General features: G+C 41.6%; 1 protein-coding gene across 1 annotated transcript in view; it reads left to right on the forward strand.

Annotated features, from left to right (window-relative positions):
* The window catches only part of RAD9B (RAD9 checkpoint clamp component B), a 636,801-nt gene that overhangs the window by 42,458 nt on the left and 572,893 nt on the right, over window positions 1-21,450 (forward strand). Inside the window, exon 3 of the mRNA XM_086942453.1 lies at window positions 4,297-4,446. Coding sequence (XP_086798579.1) covers window positions 4,297-4,446 — 150 coding nt within the window. The remainder of the gene's footprint in view (window positions 1-4,296; window positions 4,447-21,450) is intronic.

The following is a 21,450-nucleotide window of genomic DNA, read 5'->3' on the forward strand; positions in this document are numbered from 1 at the left end:
TCCTTCTCTCCTTCCTCATGTGTACTCTGTTTGAGCTTCTGCACAGTTGCCCTCTCCGCTTGCTCACAATAAAAACAGGCTTTTTAAAGGCAATCACATCTGGCAGGAGGGTGAGCGAGCTACAGGCTCTATCATCCAAGCTTCCTTTTTTGACAATATTCCCTGACATGTTGTTGCTTTGCCCTAGAGCGTCTTTCCTATCAAAAGTGGTAACCCCTTTGCATGTGGGACATTCTTTCACCTTGCCCACTTTCTACGCTCCTCCATATCCCTCTAATGAAGAGGAGCTACTCTACCGTCTGGACCCACAAAGAGCATTGTCGTTCTTCCTTGATCGCACAAAAGCGGATGACCAACTCTTTGTGTGGTATGATGGTGTTGTAAAGAAAGGTCGGGCAGTGCAGAAAAGGACCATCTTTAGATGTGTTGTTCTCTTCATCAAGATCTGCCACGCTTTGGCAAAGATGCAGTGTTCTGGAGGCTAAAGAGCTCATTCCACCAGAGGTAAAGCGTGCTACCACTGAGCTAGCACATGGAGTCCCAGTCCTGGAAATCTGTCAGGCTGAAACGTGGGCACCCCCACACACGTTTACCAAGCATTACTGCCTCAACAGTCAGGTCTGCAGGGACGGCCCTTTTGCCTGTTCGGTCCTGCAGGACTTTATAGTCTGAAATATGTCCGCAGCTCCTCTTACGGGGTGGTATTGCTTGGGTATCTATATCATAAGGTAAGGAATCTGTGTCTAGATGTCTCTCCTATATGGACAAGTTACTTACTTTTGGCAACGCCTTATCTGGTAGAGACAGAGACTTCAGATTCCTTACCAACCCACTCATCCAACCATTTCTAGGGTCAAGTTTGTTCCCTTTCAGGGCCCTAGTTTTTAAGCACATCAATGTCAATACTCTTCATGGCTCCGCCTGTCCAGCATGAATAGTTTGTAAAGTAATTGACGCCAGTATGCCGAGGTGGCGCCTATATAGGTAATGCGGAGGTGACTTCTGGCGTGGAAGGTGCGCACGACAGTGATGACGACAAGCGGAGCTGACCGATGCTACCTACTGCCAAGAAGGTGTAATGCTCAAAGAAAAACCTTCCCGATCCAGTCTGACACCTGGAAAATTCAAAGGTAAGGAATTTGCAGCTAGAGACTGTCTCTTTCAGATAAGGCTGTTATATGGCCCTTAGGGACATTGTCAGCATTGCTAAGTTAGCATGAGCTTTGCTGCCATGATGCTGCTTTTGCGCACGCTACTACATGACTTTGTTTTTGCAAGTCTCTGTTTGTGCCTTTCACATGAGAATGGGCTGCTTTTCACGTTCTCTGCCTTTCCTGGAGTTTAATCTGAACAGGATGTGCAAGGTCGATAAACAATGCAGTTTGTTATTTCGTTCTGGTCAGTCCCTAGCACCGAGACATAACATGCTACACGCAGCTGCAATACTGAAGACTCGGGCTTTGATATTACGGGGTTGCATATTGTTTTGACACACTGGGAGAAGTGCTCAGCTGTTCCTTTGATGTAAACCTTACATCCAATCTTTAAGGTATGGGGTCTGCTGTCAAAGCTCAGAGATCTTCCTTCATATAAATGTACTTCTTCTAGTCAAGGGGAGGGTGGTTAGGCCTTATTGTCCTTTTTCCACAGTCTTTATTTAATGACTTCCAGCTTTGTACTCTAAGGAATTGTAACAATGCTAACTGTGTTGAGTTTATGCATTTTGCTGCTGGTAAAGGCGCGTATACTGTATTGTAGAGCACAATAGTTAAAATAAAAATGTTGAACTATTTCAGTGACTCTTCCAATTCTTATTGTGGACAAGTACCAGTGAGTGAGCGAAAGAGTATGTCTTGCTCCCTCGATTCCTGAGAGAGTTGAGAGTGTTGTGTTCTGGGTTGTCTAATCCTTTGTAGCTGTGTGATATTTGGAGTAGAACAAATGAGACACTATAGCTGGTCAGTTTTGGGATTTTGGGTACTAATGTGGTAGGTTGGTACACCCCTATACACTGAGGTCCTGCTTTCCTATGCGTAGTTCTTTGTATGTGCGGAATCCCTCCAACAAGGTGTTACTGAAGGTAAGTAAGTTGTCCTTTCCTGCCCTAAGTCTTATGGTGCCTTCTAGGAGTTTCGAGCTGCCTGGGCCTGTAACTTATTCCCCCACCAGGAATACGTACAGACAGTGAACAATAAGACCTGGGAGTAGCTGGGAAAGGGCCATCCTACCAGAATTGGAGGAGCGGAGTTGTTCCCTGCCGCACTTACATTTCAAAGGAGCTGGCTCAGCACACTTACAAAGAACTTGACACCAGGCTTTCACAACCCGAGACATCTTGGGACCTTGCCAGGGAGGAAGTAAACTCCAAAACCATGGGGAAAGCTCAAGAAGTTTCTTCCACTTAAAAGCTGGCATCAGGTATAAAGAGTGGACCCTCAGACCCACTTTTCATACACTGCTGGACCTGTGAAATGCTTCAGAAGGACTGTCTTGTATTTCAGAGGCCTGCACTGCTTCTTGAGGCCTGCCTTGTTCGTCAGAGGACTGCCTTGGTGCTTGAGGCCTACCTGTTCTTCAGAGGACTGCCTGCTGCTTGAGGACTGCCTTGCTGCTTGAAGAAGACAGAACCATTTCCTTGAACCCAGGACTACCAGAGCGAGTCAGGAGGTCAGTTGGCTGACCTCCTGTTCTGAGTTAGAGGGATACAACAAGCTCCAGAGGTCACACTGCAATTGCCGAGCTGGCCTCCTGCAACTGGACCTGCCTTGACTTGCAACTGGACCTGATTGATCCCAGCTTGACTCTGCTGGAGTGAGCTCCTCATCGTCAAGAGGTGCCTCTCTAGGTCCAGGGCAATACTGCATCAGTTGAAAAGCTGCATATCTCTGGTTCTACTGATTGGATTTTTGTCATTATGGTCTCATTTTATTTTATTAAAATGTATACTAGTTTTGGATTTTATTGTGTTTTGTTTTCACTTTATTATTGTTTTTGTGCTGCATACATACCTAATACAGTGCCTCGAAGTTAACCCTGACTGCATTTGTGCCAGGCTACCAGACAGCTGCGGCCGGTAGTGGGAGTACCTGCCGGGCAGTGGCGTGGGGAGGGGGAGGGGCAGGGTGGGGGTAGTAATGTATGGATTACGGATTTTATCAGGTAAGTAAACATATAAATAAATAAAACAAATTTTGTTGTGTGCACTGCATCACCAAATGCGATGCAGTGCGCGCAACAAAATTCGTTTTACTTATTTATATGTTTACTTACCTGTTAAACTTCGTAATCCATATATTACTACCCCCCACCCTCCCCCTCCACACGTCATCGCCCGACAGGTACTCCCACTACCGGCCGCGGCTGCTACCAGAGGGTCAGGCATAGGTTAATTTAGTGACTATTGTGGTGCATCTTGACAAGGATTGTGGTGTTGCTTGATAATTGAAAACCCAATTTTTCACCGAAACGTACAATGTTTTTGAGGCCATAATAATGCAGTGGTCGTGGGAGTGCAATGCTCCTGTGGTGTAATAGTAAAGGATTTGAAAAGTAGGACAAGCCCATGCCATTAAGGCACTTGTAAGTGAAAATGGTGTGTTTGAAATTGTCCAAAGTACAGACGAATTGCCACATTTTAAACCCTCTATAAACTTGATGTGCTCGTCCTAGCAACTGTTAAGTTTGTTTAGTTATGACACAGAGATCTTCACCAAATGTCATTGCAAACACACAATCAGAGTAATATTCATGCCAACCAAACTGGGTGCCTCAGAGATAGGCAAACTAGTATTTAGTCTACAAGAAAGATATTACTGTGTCTAGCCACAAATCCTGTGAGTATTGTAGTGACAAAAGACCCACATTTTTATTGGTAGAACTACAGATGTTGACATTTTGTTTGGAATGGTATAGGATGGACATGTTGTTGTAATCAAAGGAAAGGCCAAGAGTCCAGTGTAGATTAAGTAAGACGATTTATTAAGATGTTAAGATCGCGAGATATAATGAAGAGCCCCACCAGTAGCTGCCTTCCTGATGCTCATCCCATTTGCAAACTGACTCTCTCAACATCCAACATTCCACTGCATCACCACACACAAACATTCCACACCCCAGTCACACTGGCTGAGCAGCAGGTATAACACATATGTATATTGAGAACAGCATGCTAACACTCTGTTTTGCATCTAAAAAGTGTTTCTCATTGTTATTTGTTGGATACATTTCCTTGTCGAGAATGTTTGTGACCTGCAAACACGAGAATATTATTGATACCAAACTTTGATTGTATTTCAGCTTGCTCTGCGATCAGTGAATTCTTCAAGGTCAGCATATGCATGTGTCTTTTTTTCGTCAACGTATTTTCAACACTACAGCCAGGCAGTCATTCATGAGCAAGGCCAGGGTGATGTTCAGCTTCACTTCAAATGTAAATTTCCAATGAAAGTAAGTATAAGTGAATGAGATATGAGTATATGTCACTCATGTGCAAATCAAAAAGCAGCTTTTTACTGATCAGCCTACTTGCATCATAATGCCACATATTAAAGCACACCTTACAACGAAAAGCAACACTAATTCACATTTATAAAGCATATTTTTATAACTCCAATTGTAATGATTTTTGGAACAGATCTTAAGAACAAGAGTCTCATTATGATACAGACCGTTCTAAACCTTCCAAAATCAAATGTATCTTCTCATTTTGTCTTTTTGCGTAATCTTTAGTCCTGTTCTATCCCCCATGCTCATCCTCAGTGTGGATCAGTGTGGCAAGAGGCTGCCCTACACCTACATCCCATCCCCCTCAATGTAAAAGGTAACATTGACACAGTCCTGGAACATCTGACAGAGTCCCCGGTTTGCAAAAGGGGGATAAATACAAGAATAGAATTATTGATGAAAAGCGTAGATAAGAAAAGGGTGACTAACCTAAAGTAGATGATCGGATACACAGATGGACAGAGATAGTGAATAAATGAGAGAACATAAAGGATGAGTGTATCTTCAGATATTACATTGTTGGGTCTGGGAGGGCTGGAAGCATGATGATCGCTGGGTGAAAATGAGCTTACTGTTTAGGCTCATTAGGTCCATTATGCTGCACTCTTGCTACCCAGTTCAGAACTGTTTCCCTCTTGGTCACACAGTAATATTTCAGCAAACCATTGCATTTAATTGTGGATAGAAAAGTTGGATCAGCTAAGGAGGGGAGGAATCCATATTTACATCCCGCCAAGGACTAACCTATCATAATCGAAATTTAAAACACAGTGCCTATTGCCATCATCACCACATATATTTTAGGAGGGTAAAGTATTTTTGCTAATGTGCCTCTAGCTTCAAACTTTTTTGGGAGTAACATCATCTATTTCCTCTGTTTACATTATGATGAGTCCCGCTCCTCTTTTTGCTGGTGACATATTAGATGTCTTCAAACTATAGCAGTTGTTTATGTCTCCAGTGAGAACCTATAGCAGAGTATCTAACTAGTCTGCTATCCACCTGGCCATGTATTCAGCCAAATCGCTCCCTACGTTGTCTTCTGGAACACTAGAACACTGCGATTATCTGCTCTAACATCATTTTCTGCAATTTCTATCTGCTTCTCCAGTTCTTGTTGATATTTCTGGGTCAGTCCCATTCCCCGTAGAGGGGTTTACCTATTTTCTGGTCCTACTGTACATTGTCTGTGGTGGCCTCTGTGGACTTCTCGTGATGGCCTACATTCTATCCCCAGAATTGTCTCTTGGAGTGCATGAACATTAAACTCCAGGGCAAATGTATTTTTATTAATCGTCTTCAGCATTTGATTAATCACAGACACTAGGAGAATGTAGTAACCATGGAAATCAAATGAGGCTCAAGTCCTGTCTTCTTCACCCTCTCTCTGTTTACCAAGATCCTTCTTGATAAATTCACTGTCCGATCATTCAACAACCGATTAGGCATCACAGACCATTCACTGGTAGAAGCAAACAGCCAAAGCATAACTGTATTCCAAGCTTCCCTTAATCCATTCCAAGATGGCTGCTTTGTTCATCCACGTATACCCTTACTTGTGACAAATGATATAGGGCAAATGTCCACAGTCACCTCTCCAGTCTTCCATGAGCTGATTCTCAGCCACGGGTAACTCCAATGTGAGATTACCTACCTAGCACCACTATTCAAATTGCCTTCAGTCGTCACCTGTGGCCATAACACAATGCTAAACATTGCTCTACCAGCCTCAGGTTTGTCCCACTAAGCAAATGTTCATTTAAATCACTTCTATTCCCAGTCCCGCTACTGTTGCAGTGTGCCATTCTGTCTCTTGCGGGTCTCTGTTAGCCTCTGTTTTGCACTCCTATGGGTGTGTACAGATTCCTCTCCACACTCCTCATCAGGAAACATCTTGGGGAAAAGTAAATCTTCTCAGTTGTGAGAACCCTTTGTCGAAGCTTTGAGAAAATGATGTTACTTAGGTGCCTTTGTTGCTCAGCCCCCATGTATAAAAGATACTTAAAACAGTTGGCACAGAGATGAGTGACAGTGAGTGTGTGTTGGTATATGTGAACTTGGTAATCTATAGTTGCATTCTCAACTCATTGTCCCTTGGTCTGCCGACTAAAGGAAGCCTAGTGGTAATGGTTTAAAGAATTTGGATAAATGCTGTGTTCCAGTGGCCTTAGTAGAGGGGAACATGCAGCAGGATGGATGCCTGATCAAGACTTTGGGGTGATGAACTTCAGAAGAGTGGCTGATCAGAGGAGTTTGTTTGACTTTAGTGGGGAGATTGTTTTTGCAGCAGTGGAATATGTCAGCACCTGCACATTACATGTGTGAAGCAGAGCATTTAGAAATGTGTTCTCACTCTCAAGGGTTGGTAGGGAAGATTGACAACCACTTGGGTGACCACGTCCATCTCTTTTTAGGTCTTGCATAGACATCGCATGCGCTGTCTCTTCAAGACATGTTGTTTAACGTTGGTGTTTGCTTGGAGGCCGCCCATTTCTTACCATTTGTTGACTTTAAAGTCACTTTCAATTGTTTGCTTCCTGCTTGTCAGCTCTGCAGTTAGCACTTCCCTCTTTTTGCATGTGACCCTCCTGTTATGGCCGGATTTTCTGCTCAGCCCCTGGGGGCCCCTCTAACCCAGCCAGAACGTACTCACCTCCCTCCTTAGAACGTATTCACAATGGATATAGATATATATATATATGTACAAGTCGTACCTAAGGATGGGGAAATAGCAATAAACATGCATAGGGTTTCTACCATATCTTATTCACATCAGTTAGTCTTGCGGCCACTCAGACCCAGACTGATCTACCCCAGGGCAGATATGACACACAATCCGGTGTGTCTACACACGGGCCTGCAGAACCCAATGCTCTCTTTTCCAAATGATCTACAATCCGGCAGATCTACACGTTGGTAATCCCCCCCAACGCTCTCATTTACACACGGGCCGCAATCCAGCAGCCCTAAACGCTGGTAATCCTCCCCAACGCTCTCATTAACGCCGTATATCCACGACGACCGCATTCCTATGAACACCTTCAGTTATATGTTGGGAAGTCTCTCTCCCTATTCACTAAGGGCTTGCTACTACAATATTAGGAGTTAGCCAATTAATAATATGTGCCTTCTGCTCCTGGCATCAAAGGTCCACTCGCTCCCTATTTATTTGATCACCACTTACCTGATCGGGATTTCACATCCGTTCACGCAAACAACTCTCAACTAGGAACTCCATTTACCCCAATTGAACAAGAATACAAGGCACATTTCAGTTCACTAAGAACTAGGGCTGTTTTATTTTAACAATATAAACACCTACACAGATCTGTATTGTAATGGACACATCCACATGTAACTGACAAAGACTATAGATAGAACACACCGCTGCAAGGAAAAGGATTAGCAATACAATAGCCTAGGGAATAAAGACAAGATTAAGATGTAAGTGTAAAGTAAACTAATATGACAGGACCGATATCACCTGATTAGTGTGAAGTCTTGTTCTAGCTGTCATCTGGGTTCCTCTCTCGTCTGTGCCTTGGCTCATCTCAGACTCTCTCTCTCTCCTGCACTCTTGGATACACCTCTGCGCTGATCACTTTGCACTGGACTTCTCTCCCCCACGGACTCTCTCCACCTTCCAGCTTCAGCCTAATGGTTTCTGCCGCTCTGATCTTCTTTCATTCCACTAGCTTGTTCACTCTGTTTTAAATGTCTCTGTGCCAATGTCCAATTAACTCCAGCTGCTCCCACAGGTTAATCCACGATCTCTCCTCCGTCTCTTCTAAAAGGCATTACTTCAGACTCCAGCTATTCACACCTCCTCCTGATAAGTAACTGCTTCCTTCAGTTCCAGCTCACTGACTGTCTGCTTGTCTTCTCTCTGTCCCAAGCATGTCCTGTCTCTTCTCCTCTTGCAATTCCACTCCTCCAACTCTACCAAGCACTCTCTGCTCCTCCAATTCAACTCAGCTCTCTCTAGCTTGAACCCTCTCTCTCTCTCCTACTCCAACAGCTCCTCACTCTTCTACCACTCCAGCTTGACTCCTCTCCGCTCCTCCAATTCCACTCGACTCCCTGACTCCGCCTCTGCACTTCACTGATATAGAATGCTGTTTCCTCATGGAAAGTTCCAGCCATCAGCCTGCCGCCCATCAGATCCCTGCACCACTCCGCGCCAAGGACACACACCCAGCCGGCCGGCCTTTTGTTGTGTCTTCCACACAGAGAATAATACAGCCTACCGATAAGGGCTGGCCCAGACCGGTTCTCTCCAAGTGAAAAACAGCTTTAACTATAAACTTTACCTTTACTCTAAAAGCCTCTCAGCTCCATCAAGATGGAGTCCCTCTAGTTCTAGGCCTGTAGGCCTGAAAGGGATGAAATACCCCTTAGCTCTGTCAGAATACCTACATAAACCATCAAGTATGTCAAAGCCATCAGGCAATAGACAGATTAGAGTCAAGAATAAGGGATCTGTCATCATATTAAGCAGCTATCCTCTTCTAGGTCTGGAAAAAAGGGCTTAAAAGGGCCAACACAAGCTAAGAATACCTATCCTAGATGTGAGCAAGATTAAAGTCTATATCACTGCTAAATAGAGCCAAAAACCCTGCCAAGACATTCCACCCTTAGACTTTATTTTGCGAACATCTATAAACAACAACATCCATATAAACAAACATCAACATAATCTATCAACAAATCAAAAACCAAAAAACTCTCTAAAATGAATGACAACTTAAAGAAATTCCACCTGAAACTTAATGTAGGGAATACAAATCTAACAACCAACTGAAAACAAATCAAAGCACCCTTGACTTAAATGCTAAAACATATCTAAGATTGGATCTGATAACAACAGAAACTATCCAAAGCATCCTCAAACTAAATGTGTCTCAACTTCTAGTGATAACTGGTGAAATCTAGTGATGTAGGGACTTATGTGTTGAATGAAAACAGCAAGGGGCCTAAATGGGGCCTACCTACTTCGGACAACTTAAGAACTAAATGTGTTTCAACTTCTAATGAAAAAACAACAAAGGGCCTAAATGAGGCCTACTGACATTGGTCAACTTAAGGAAAAAATTTGGTGAAATCTGAGAAGTAAACATGACAAACGGTTCTCAAGGTCTGGGCAAACATTAATACATACTAAAAGACACACCTCCCAGGACAACCTAAAGTCTAGGGTAACCCCCCTTTGATCAATCAAAGTGAAAGTGTAATAACAGGAAAATAAAGACAACCCCATTCCTACAAGATAGCTGGTGTAGCACTAAGCCTAAATATATATATAAATGTGATGTATATATAAAAGTACAAAACAGTTAGCACCTAGTTTTCATCACACCGTGGAACACATGTGTGCACCACCATTCTTTTTTTTTATCCCTCCATACTGTTTTGCAGAAAGAAGGAAAACTATAATAGGTGACTGCATCCTAAAAAGCAAAGATAGTACTACATAAACATCAAAACCATGAAGACATGTTTTTTTTTTTTTAAGTGGGGCCTGTTCGTAGTGATTGCAAAGAAAAACATGGGAATAATGCAGGCCAAGGAATTACATAACAAAATCCTTTTGCGGGAAATCGTATCATGATGGATTCTCTCACAAATAAAAAAATAATTGTATTGGTTTTGTCAAAAATATAAGTCCAATGTCAATTTTGGGACATCAGTGTAGGTCACCACCCTGCATCTTCGGTATCCGGACACTTCCTCCGATGCGGCCATCCACCACCAATCCGGTCTGGTCTGGTCTGGTTCCATCTTCCAAAAATAATAAACTAACATAAAAACATGAAAGTAAAAAACTAAAATAAGAAAGGAAGTGGGGGGGGGGGGGGGCGACGCACGCACCAACACCACAACCCAGCAACCTAGGACAAGAAAACAAGTATCATTAATCTTGAAAAATAAAATTTTCCATTTAAAAAGCACCCCAAGTGCTTTTCATTGTTGAAAAGAAAATATCCTAATTAATTAAAAACATTATTCTGAAATCAAGAAATAATTAAAACCATATACTTTGCAATTTTGTTTGAGCAAAATCTAATTTTTAAACACATCCAGAAGGGCCTAGTAATACCCTAATCCTCTGTGAGACAGCCCCTCCCTTCAGAAGGAAGTTCGTGCTCAGAGTTTTGAATCTGCTCCAAAAAAATACGCAGAAGCCAGGCTACAGTGTGAAGTAATTTGAATCACTGCCAAGTGATGATCTCATAGCAGGAGCAGGGCACTGCAAGCCTCTCTTTCCCTAATCAGGGAAGCCTGCCCAGGCCTACTGTATCTGACTAACTCCAAGGGCCAAGAGTCTGCCAACTACTCTGCATGTACAGGGATCCCTTATCTGGAGGCAATGAAGCTGTCTGCGCCGACAGCAAGGAAGAGCGAGTTCACCCCTCCCTTACATAAACATTCCGTCCGCGGAACAAAATCGGATGTTGGCCAATCATAACAAGACAGGCAGTGTTCGGGGCCTCTAGAGGGAAAAAAAAAGAAAGCCCCCCTTTACAAGACATCTGATCTACAAGGTCAAACATATTTCCTGGAAGCCAAAACAATTCTGTTCCCAGGCCAAATTCTCTAACTAACGAAAGCTAGCATTTTAAAAATAATTCTGTTACAATGTACTGCTACTTAAAAGCTCCACTTTCTAAAAAGACTTTTTGTCTAACTAATTCAGCTAAAAGGCAAGACATTTGAAACATGGGCATTTATTTAGCATGCAGATCAACACACAAAAAGGGGCAATTTACTTCTGCACACAAGACTTATGCATTCTGCATTTGAAAAAACGAATTATCATGGACTATTGGGTTTAATATTTCTCTGCACATATATCTATCAGGCAGCATGTCCAATGAACACTGCTCTCACCGTGCAAAGCATTACCTTTCTATCAACAGCTTGTCAAAGTACATAGGCGAGCCTTGTAACTAAATGCAAATTAAACTAATGTAAGGGACACATAGATGGTAGTGTGTTATAGTTATCATTTTTAACAATATATTCTGCTCCACCCTAACTATACACACTAGCATCCAAAAAATAAAAATATATACTGTCAGCTGTTGAAAGAGAAATAAATTTAAAACACCATAAAATGCACACACATTTCACCATTGTATTTTGTTCAACCAGGGGCAACATGTAATTTTGCATTACAGCGTAATTAATCATGCAAGCCATTCAATCCAACCTAATAAAAGGGCCAAATTCATATATTATCAAACAGCCATTCATTTTCTAACTGAGTGGGTTAACTTACATTTGCATATTAAAACATCTACATTTGAAAAAAGGTTCAGCTTGCATCAGGGAAAATAATAATGAGAATACATTTATTTTTAAAAGCACACGGTTGCCTTTCACTAATTAAAAGCACATGTTACCATGCACTGTTGGGCAAGATTGATTATTCTCAACCTGTGATCATTGCAAAACACCGGCCAGCACATTCCTTTCTAGTTGGAAACCTTCAAAGAAATAATTAATGAAAACAGCCCGTAGCGTGCGCACACCAACTGGGCTATCTTCTAATATTTCACTCATTTTAAACCATGCATTCAAAAATAATTCTCCACACGTCTGTGGATACATATTAAGAAGCACATTTAAAAGAACACAGCTCTCTCCGTGCAAACCCTTATCTCAATCCGACTGGCTGATTTATAACTTACCGACCTCTAAGAGTCAGACACATGAAGTCATCAGTTCCAAGGCAAACCCACACAAATTCGTAGACGCATTTCAAAAAGAATGTTAAATGAACAGAGCCCTACGCTCAGCACAAGATGTTACCTTTCCTTCAAGAAGCTGACAAAGCACGTAGGCAGACCCAGGAACCAATAAAAGTCAAAATCAAACCATCAACCATCAAAATACTCACTGACTTTTAGAGTCAGCTCAAATAACCATGCATGTTAAACAGCATGTTAAAATAAATACTGCCATCTCAATTCAAGATATTAACCCTTTGGCAGCTCAAGCACAATCATTCCCCAATGTCCGCGGATACATGGGAAAGTCATGAGCTCATCTCTCCACGTTTACAGATAACACGTACGCACATCTACAAAACAATTTCTCCAAGAATTTGAAAGAGAACCAGCTCTCTCCTACCTAACGCAACAATAACATGCTCTATCCAAGCCATAACCACATGGCGCTATTCACAAGCCACATTTATAAGACAAGCTCTTCACAAGTAATATATCCAAGGCGCAATTCACAAGGAACACAGCAAGTCAAAATGAGAACATGCACCTCACAAGCCACATTAACATGGCGCTATTCACAAGCCATATTTACAAGGAGCTATATGCAAAGAACTCCACAAATCATATTACATTGAATACATTTCACATTGCACAGCATAAGCAGATGCAGCAAGCAAGTTAATGGACAATTTTAAAAGCATTTTTTACACACATTTATACAATTGGACCATCACAAAGATGTTACTGGCTCCCTCATGTAATGTCATCCTTCAACCCTGACAGTTCAAACACCAAGATGAAAACCATTCCTTCCACCCTGAATAAACCAAATGCCATGATGTACTGCAATCTCCTCACGCTGCAACTGTTCAAGCCCATAGGTCACATAGGCTACATAAACTGCAATATTACGCCAGATGGAACCGGCGCTCAGGGCACTCCCTCACAACACATGGGAAACAATCTAAGCACATGGCCAGGCACACAGGATTCGTAAACAGTTCGTGACGCCAGATGTAATGGCCGGATTTTCTGCTCAGCCCCTGGGGGCCCCTCTAACCCAGCCAGAACGTACTCACCTCCCTCCTTAGAACGTATTCACAATGGATATAGATATATATATATGTACAAGTCGTACCTAAGGATGGGGAAATAGCAATAAACATGCATAGGGTTTCTACCATATCTTATTCACATCAGTTAGTCTCGCGGCCACTCAGACCCAGACTGATCTACCCCAGGGCAGATATGACACACAATCCGGTGTGTCTACACACGGGCCTGCAGAACCCAATGCTCTCTTTTCCAAATGATCTACAATCCGGCAGATCTACACGTTGGTAATCCCCCCCAACGCTCTCATTTACACACGGGCCGCAATCCAGCAGCCCTACACGCTGGTAATCCTCCCCAACGCTCTCATTAATGCCGTATATCAACGACGACCACATTCCTATGAACACCTTCAGTTATATGTTGGGAAGTCTCTCTCCCTATTCACTAAGGGCTCGCTACTACAATATTAGGAGTTAGCCAATTAATAATATGTGCCTTCTGCTCCTGGCATCAAAGGTCCACTCGCTCCCTATTTATTTGATCACCACTTACCTGATCGGGATTTCACATCCGTTCACGCAAACAACTCTCAACTAGGAACTCCATTTACCCCAATTGAACAAGAATACAAGGCACATTTCAGTTCACTAAGAACTAGGGCTGTTTTATTTTAACAATATAAACACCTACACAGATCTGTATTGTAATGGACACATCCACATGTAACTGACAAAGACTATAGATAGAACACACCGCTGCAAGGAAAAGGATTAGCAATACAATAGCCTAGGGAATAAAGACAAGATTAAGATGTAAGTGTAAAGTAAACTAATATGACAGGACCGATATCACCTGATTAGTGTGAAGTCTTGTTCTAGCTGTCATCTGGGTTCCTCTCTCGTCTGTGCCTTGGCTCATCTCAGACTCTCTCTCTCTCCTGCACTCTTGGATACACCTCTGCGCTGATCACTTTGCACTGGACTTCTCTCCCCCACGGACTCTCTCCACCTTCCAGCTTCAGCCTAATGGTTTCTGCCGCTCTGATCTTCTTTCATTCCACTAGCTGGTTCACTCTGTTTTAAATGTCTCTGTGCCAATGTCCAATTAACTCCAGCTGCTCCCACAGGTTAATCCACGATCTCTCCTCCGTCTCTTCTAAAAGGCATTACTTCAGACTCCAGCTATTCACACCTCCTCCTGATAAGTAACTGCTTCCTTCAGTTCCAGCTCACTGACTGTCTGCTTGTCTTCTCTCTGTCCCAAGCATGTCCTGTCTCTTCTCCTCTTGCAATTCCACTCCTCCAACTCTACCAAGCACTCTCTGCTCCTCCAATTCAACTCAGCTCTCTCTAGCTTGAACCCTCTCTCTCTCTCCTACTCCAACAGTTCCTCACTCTTCTACCACTCCAGCTTGACTCCTCTCCGCTCCTCCAATTCCACTCGACTCCCTGACTCCGCCTCTGCACTTCACTGATATAGAATGCTGTTTCCTCATGGAAAGTTCCAGCCATCAGCCTGCCGCCCATCAGATCCCTGCACCACTCCGCGCCAAGGACACACACCCAGCCGGCCGGCCTTTTGTTGTGTCTTCCACACAGAGAATAATACAGCCTACCGATAAGTGCTGGCCCAGACCGGTTCTCTCCAAGTGAAAAACAGCTTTAACTATAAACTTTACCTTTACTCTAAAAGCCTCTCAGCTCCATCAATATGGAGTCCCTCTAGTTCTAGGCCTGTAGGCCTGAAAGGGATGAAATACCCCTTAGCTCTGTCAGAATACCTACATAAACCATCAAGTATGTCAAATCCAATAGGCAATAGACAGATTAGAGTCAAGAATAAGGGATCTATCATCATATTAAGCAGCTATCCTCTTCTAGGTCTGGAAAAAAGGGCTTAAAAGGGCCAACACAAGCTAAGAATACCTATCCTAGATGTGAGCAAGATTAAAGTCTATATCACTGCTAAATAGAGCCAAAAACCCTGCCAAGACACCTCCCCTAGAGCACAGCCCAAGTACTTGTGTTGTTACACTGCTCGCACTTTTGGGAGCTATTTTTTTCATTTTGTTTAGCCACTCTATAGAGTGCATCATTTGTAGATGGCACTGTCATCAGCTTCCTCCCACCCTCATGTTGTCTGTGTTCACTTTTTTATTTAGCTTTCACCACTGTTTGCAACTGCATCTCTGCCACATCCTTACTGTCTTTTGTTTAAAATAATTTTCATTTGCCTGAGTTTATCACATTTGGGGTAACAAATTACCTGTTAAATACACACTCTGTTTCCTTTGAGATAAGAAAATGTGCTTCCAACACTCTCTTCACATGCAATGTTACAAATTAAATGTAATTCCTCTTTTTTTACATGAGCATGTCAATTAATTTGCACCATAATTACAAGCAGTTGTAGTGACGCCAAAGCTTTTAAGGGTTCCCCTGCTTTAAATGCCACTGATCTGCACATAATGAGACCCAACCTTGCTATGTGTTTTGTCATGTGCAGAGTTGTGGCCTCTGAAGCTGGGGAACTCCATTCAAGCCCCAGCGGTTCCACAACTTCTTGAGATTGTTGTGCAACTTGGTTAATGTGGACATGTGAAAAACGAATAATCCAGCCCCCAGTCTGAAAATTGCAGTTAAAAAGCAACATGGGAAGCATATTTTCTTATCCAAAGCAAAACAGACCTTGCATGTGAGGACTTGTTTATTTACCTTCATTCCGCCTCAAACAATGCTGCCTTTCAATTCTTATGTAAGACAACTTTAAACAATAGTTACGACTGCAAAAATCCAGAATCTGTGCAAGCTATATGGGACAAATGTTACCCCTCACTTATTTTAGCTTATGGGTGTCCAAAAAGCGACTAGAAGGGCAAGATTTACTTTCAGCCTTAAATGTACCTTTATTCCACCTCAGACAATGCTGCCTTTCATTTATTATGATAGGCAGCTTAATGCAATATTGCGACTGCACCTCAACCCACAATCTAAGTTTTATTCCTCTTGAACAATGCTACCTTCTATTTATTTTGTTAGAGCTTTAAATAATAGTTGTGACTCCAAAAAGACAGGATGTGTGTAATGTACACAGGAAAATGTTAACCCTTGACTTATTTTAACTTATGAGTGTCCAAAAAGTGACCAAGAGGGCCACACTTACATTCAGCTTTACATAAACCTTTATTCGAACTCAGACAAACAATGCTTTCTTTCAATGCTTATGTTAGACAGCTTTAAACAATAGTTGTGCCTGAAAAACACATTATCTATGTAAGGGACACAAGAAAATATTGTCCTATACTTATTTTAACTTATGGGTGTCCAAAAAGCGACATTTACATTTACCTTATTTACCTTGGACAATGCTGTCTTTCATATATGTTAGACATCTTTAAACAACATTTGTGACTGCCCCTCAACCACAACCTAAGTTTTCTTTCTGCTGAACAGTTCTGCCTTTCAATTCTTTGTTAGACTGCTTTAAATAATAGTGGTGACTGCAAAAACACAAGGGGGCACATGCATCAAGCATTTTTCTGGTCGCAAGCAGGCCGATGCACAGAATCATGTAGAATTTCCTAAATGCGACTGTGCATTTAGGAAACGCTAATTACCATCAACTTCAAGTTGATGGTAATTTGTGCATGCTTTGAAAAATGCAACAAAAATGCATTTTTCAAAGCGCTATGTAGCGCACACATGCACTTAGGGCATGTGTGTGCTACACATGTGCACACTTATCTTTTTGGGGGGTGCTTAAGGGGGGCCTTAGGCCCCCAGGCACCCTTGGATTTGCATTAGCAATTTGCAATTATCAATTTGGTAATCGCAAATTGCGAATGCATTACCATTCATTCCTATGGGCCTGTTGGCCCACAGGCATGAATGGAGTAACATTCCCTAATAGCTATTCGTTATTTGCGAATCACTATTAGGGAATGTTAAGGAATCGCAAAATTAATTGCAAATCCTTCATGCATAGGCATTAGCGATGACCAAATAGCGATTCCTTAAAAATCGCTATTTGGTAATTGCAAATGATTACCTTGATGCATGTGCCCCAAGATGTTTGCAAGGTGCACAGGAACATGTTAGCCTTCACTTATTTTAGCTTGTAGGTGTCCAGAAAGTGATCCAGAGGGCAGAATGTACCTTTAGCTTTAAATTTACCTTCATCCCACCTCAGACAATGCTGCCTTTCATTTGTTAGGTTAGACAGCTTTAACCAATATTTGCAACTGCACCTCAACCACAACCTAAGTTATATTCTTATTGAACAATGCTTCTTTTCAATCCTCATGTTAGACAGCATTAAACAATAGTTGCGACTGCAAAAACACAGGATGTGTGCAAGGTTCACAGGAAAATGTTACCCGTCACTTCTTTTAGCTTACGAGTATCCAAAAAGCGACCAAGAGGGCAACATTTGCATTTAGCTTTAAATTTACTTTTAGTCCAACTCGAGCAATGCTGCCTTTCATTTTTTAAGTTAGACAGCTTCAAACTGTAGTTGTGACTGCAACTCACCCACCCACAACCTAAGGTTGATTTTCAACACTACTTTGCCAAAAAACGAGCTTTAAGGATTCACTTGTGCTGTGCTTTATAAAATAATTAGCTTTCATTCTTAGCTCAAGCACACGTGATCACATTTGGAAAATTGCTTGCCTGTTATGCACACATTCTGTAGCATTCTGTTTCCTTTGAGATAAGAAAATGTGCTTCCCACCTCTCTTTAATTCCAATGTTACGTGTGAAATTTCATTCATCTTTTTTAAATATGCACGTTAATTAATTTGCACCATAATCACAATCATTTCCATCTTTTTAAATTAAGTTATGTCATAAAGTAAAATTGAATAGTCCTTTCCACTAAATATGATGTGTATTTACTCTCACACTACCCATTATCCACCTTACTTATTACCTACCACTACTGATCACATTCTCTATATTAAACACTCCCAACCCCCCCAAAAAAACGTGCAGTTGAATAAATCATAATACTTTTTTAAGACAGCCTTTTTTCGTGTCGCTACTTCCCTCCCATTTCACACTTTAATTCAAAGCTCATACCATCCCTCATGCATTAATAAATAACAAAAGAATAATGGCTGTTTCATAGCAATTTCAAATGAAACCTAAAAAATATGCTGTACAGCCAAAGTGCTGTACAGCACAGCTAAAATAAACTAAACCAGTAGTTATAGCAGAACCGAGATCGGCTGGCTTTGCCAGTGCTTGTTGAACTTGTGATGAATTTAGCCGTTGACCCTTTTGGCTCTGAAGTGGTGGCATGTAGTGGAATCTCCTATCATCCACTTTCACTTTTATCAGAGTTCAAGCATGATACGTGGGTAGTTGGACCAGGCAAGGATGTACACTAAGGGCCATATGTATCATACAAATTCTGCGAATTTCAGCCTTTGCGAATGCGAATTTGCTAAATGGGATGTATGAATAAAGATCCGGTGCAAAATAAGGAATCGCAAGATTTGCGATTCCTTATTGTGCAATTGCATTTAAGGAATCGCAAATTTTGCGAAAAAATTTCGATTTTCTTGATACACCAATTAGCGATTCTGAAATAGCGATTTATTAAAAATCGCTATTACAGAATCGCTAATTGGTATCTTGATACATATGGCCCTTTGTCAGTAATAACTTTATTCCCAGTTTTTGTAAAGGTCCACCAGGAAATGCTTCAGAGAATGATTATTTTCTCACTTCATAAATTTTTCCCTAATCTTTCTGCGATTGACTGTATTGAATGCTGAGGAATAGTCAATCCAGCAGATGAAACCTACATATTCCCAAGGAAAAAAGCACACATTAAAATGTTTAAAATAGGAGATACTGCAGTGAATTATTATTTTCCCACTTCATTAATTTTTGCCTAAACTGACTGTGATTGACTGTATTGAATGCTGAAGAATTGTCAATCCAGCATATGTACAGCATCAGATGTTTTAGCACTCTTTGAATGGAAGAAAACTGATTATTTAACTTTAGCAGTCAAGATAAAATAATCTAAATTAGTGAGGGGTTTCTTCTTTCTTGCAGGAAATATTTTTCTTACAAGTTACATGCACTCCCGCTAATTCTCTTTGCAATGCCTGTTCCTCAGTTGAGAAGCCTGGAGAATACATCCTCTTTACCCTCCGTTTGTGCTAATTTGCTTTCCTTGGTTCTGGTACTCCTGGTAGAAATTGTTGAGTTTCTCTGTTCATCTGAAAGAAAGGCAGCGAAGAATTAAATAGAAACAAAAAAGAAACAGAGAACAAAGAAGCAAAATAAAGAATGACAAAGAAGAAGACAGCAAAAAGTGAGAAAGAGATAAAGAAGGGGAACATAGAGGAAAAGTAAAAAATTGAGGTAGAAATAAAAAAAAGCAAAAAGTAGGACAAAATTGTAAAATACAGATAGATAAAAAGAGAAAGAAACTGAAAAAGAATGCACAACAAAGATGGAGGGAATGTAGTATAAAAAGGAAGAAAGAGAAAGAAAGGGAAAGCAAAAAAAGTATAAACGATAAAGAGAAAGGAGTGTAAGAAATTAAAACAGGGAAAAGAAAGAGAGGAAAAGGGAAAGGCTAAAGAAGAAAGGTTTTTAAGAAATGGTTAGGCTCTATCATCCTGAACTGTCAGTTTTTGAGCTGTCACAGAAACTGGCACCAAGTTTTAAATTGCTGCGTTTTCAGATTGGCTGCTGTAAATTCTCAGGCCTGCTGAGAGTCTATAATTTTGTGTGAGCTACGCAGTGGCATCCCGTAAGCTACTAGTAGCTTCCGATCGATCAGTCGGAGACCCCTGTCCTAGACAAAGGTAGCCTTGCCACCGGAACACATCTTAAATTTCCATGCACTTCTGAAGAAAGACTCAGTTATGCTGAATCGCTCCATGGGAATAAAGGAAAAGCTGTATTTTGTCAATGATTTCCTATAACAGCCCAGAAAACCTGTCTAAAATATAGATCTTCGATCGTATTTTAACTATTTCTGTAATTGGATACACACAAGACCGAATAGATTGGGTGGCAGGTACAGCCAAATCAAATGTCAACAATAAATTAAGAAGATTGTACTTGTAGAATGGATAAAAGGTGTTGTCTTTCAGTTCTCTGATGAAAAACATCAGTGTGATTTTCCAGTATTGAATCATTCATAGATTCACATGCTTACATCTTCCCAGTTGTCATGGTGGGAGTCTTGCGGTAATTAGAAAAGAAGTACCATAGAAGTACATAAGAAATATCCAGAAGGAGAGACAAACTTTGGAAGTCGTCAGCCTCCTTATGTAGGCTCATATTTCGGCCAATCACAGACCAGCCCTAGACCTCAGCTCCCCAGTCAGAGCCACCAGACTTCACATTTCTAACCGCACGTCGTGTGTAAGGGAGTCTCCTTGAGCTCTGCTCAGTTTTCCAGTGGTGAACTTTTGACCTTGTTTGATTTCACCTCAAGGTATTGTGCTTTCAACCTTCTTTTCTTAAAGATGTCTGAGGGTTCTAAGAAGAGGCTTTTAAGGCACTGTAGATCCTGTGGAAAAGCAAGGCTTTTTTCTGAAGATCCTCATAAGGATGGCTTTTTTGGCCTTTATCCTAAACATAAAGCAAAAGACTGTAAATACTGAAGAACCTTGTTTGCTAAAACTTTGAAGGATGGAGAAGCCAGGTTACTGTTATGGCTCCAGAAGAAAAAATCAATATCTGGGTCTGATATTAAAGAGAGTCCTGGTCCATCTTCTGTTGAGAGGATGCGTAAAAATGAGGGCTGTACTTCATTGAAGGTTGATGTGAAGAAACTTAAGGCAGAAAAATCCTTCACTGCCGAGAAATCTGCTGTTAAGCCTAAGGAACCAGGCTTAAGAAGTTGTCTGCTGCTTTTCTGCCTGTCACCCCTCTCAAACAGGCTTCGTCAATGAAGAAAACACATTGACGAATCCGTCATCGAGATCTTCTTCAAAATCTCTTACTTCTGTGGTGAGGACCGCTTTGTCGACAGCTGTAGCGATGGCCTCGTCGACGAGAACAGTGATGACGATATCTTTGTCGACAGCATCGTCGACGGCTTTAGCGTTGACGATGATGAGTCGCTACGACGACAATCACATCTACGACTTCATGGACTGGTGGATTGACGGCGCCGTCGACGGGCGCTC

The sequence above is a fragment of the Lissotriton vulgaris genome, chromosome 11 (genome assembly GCF_964263255.1).
Source record: "Lissotriton vulgaris chromosome 11, aLisVul1.2, whole genome shotgun sequence".
NCBI lineage: Eukaryota > Metazoa > Chordata > Amphibia > Caudata > Salamandridae > Lissotriton > Lissotriton vulgaris.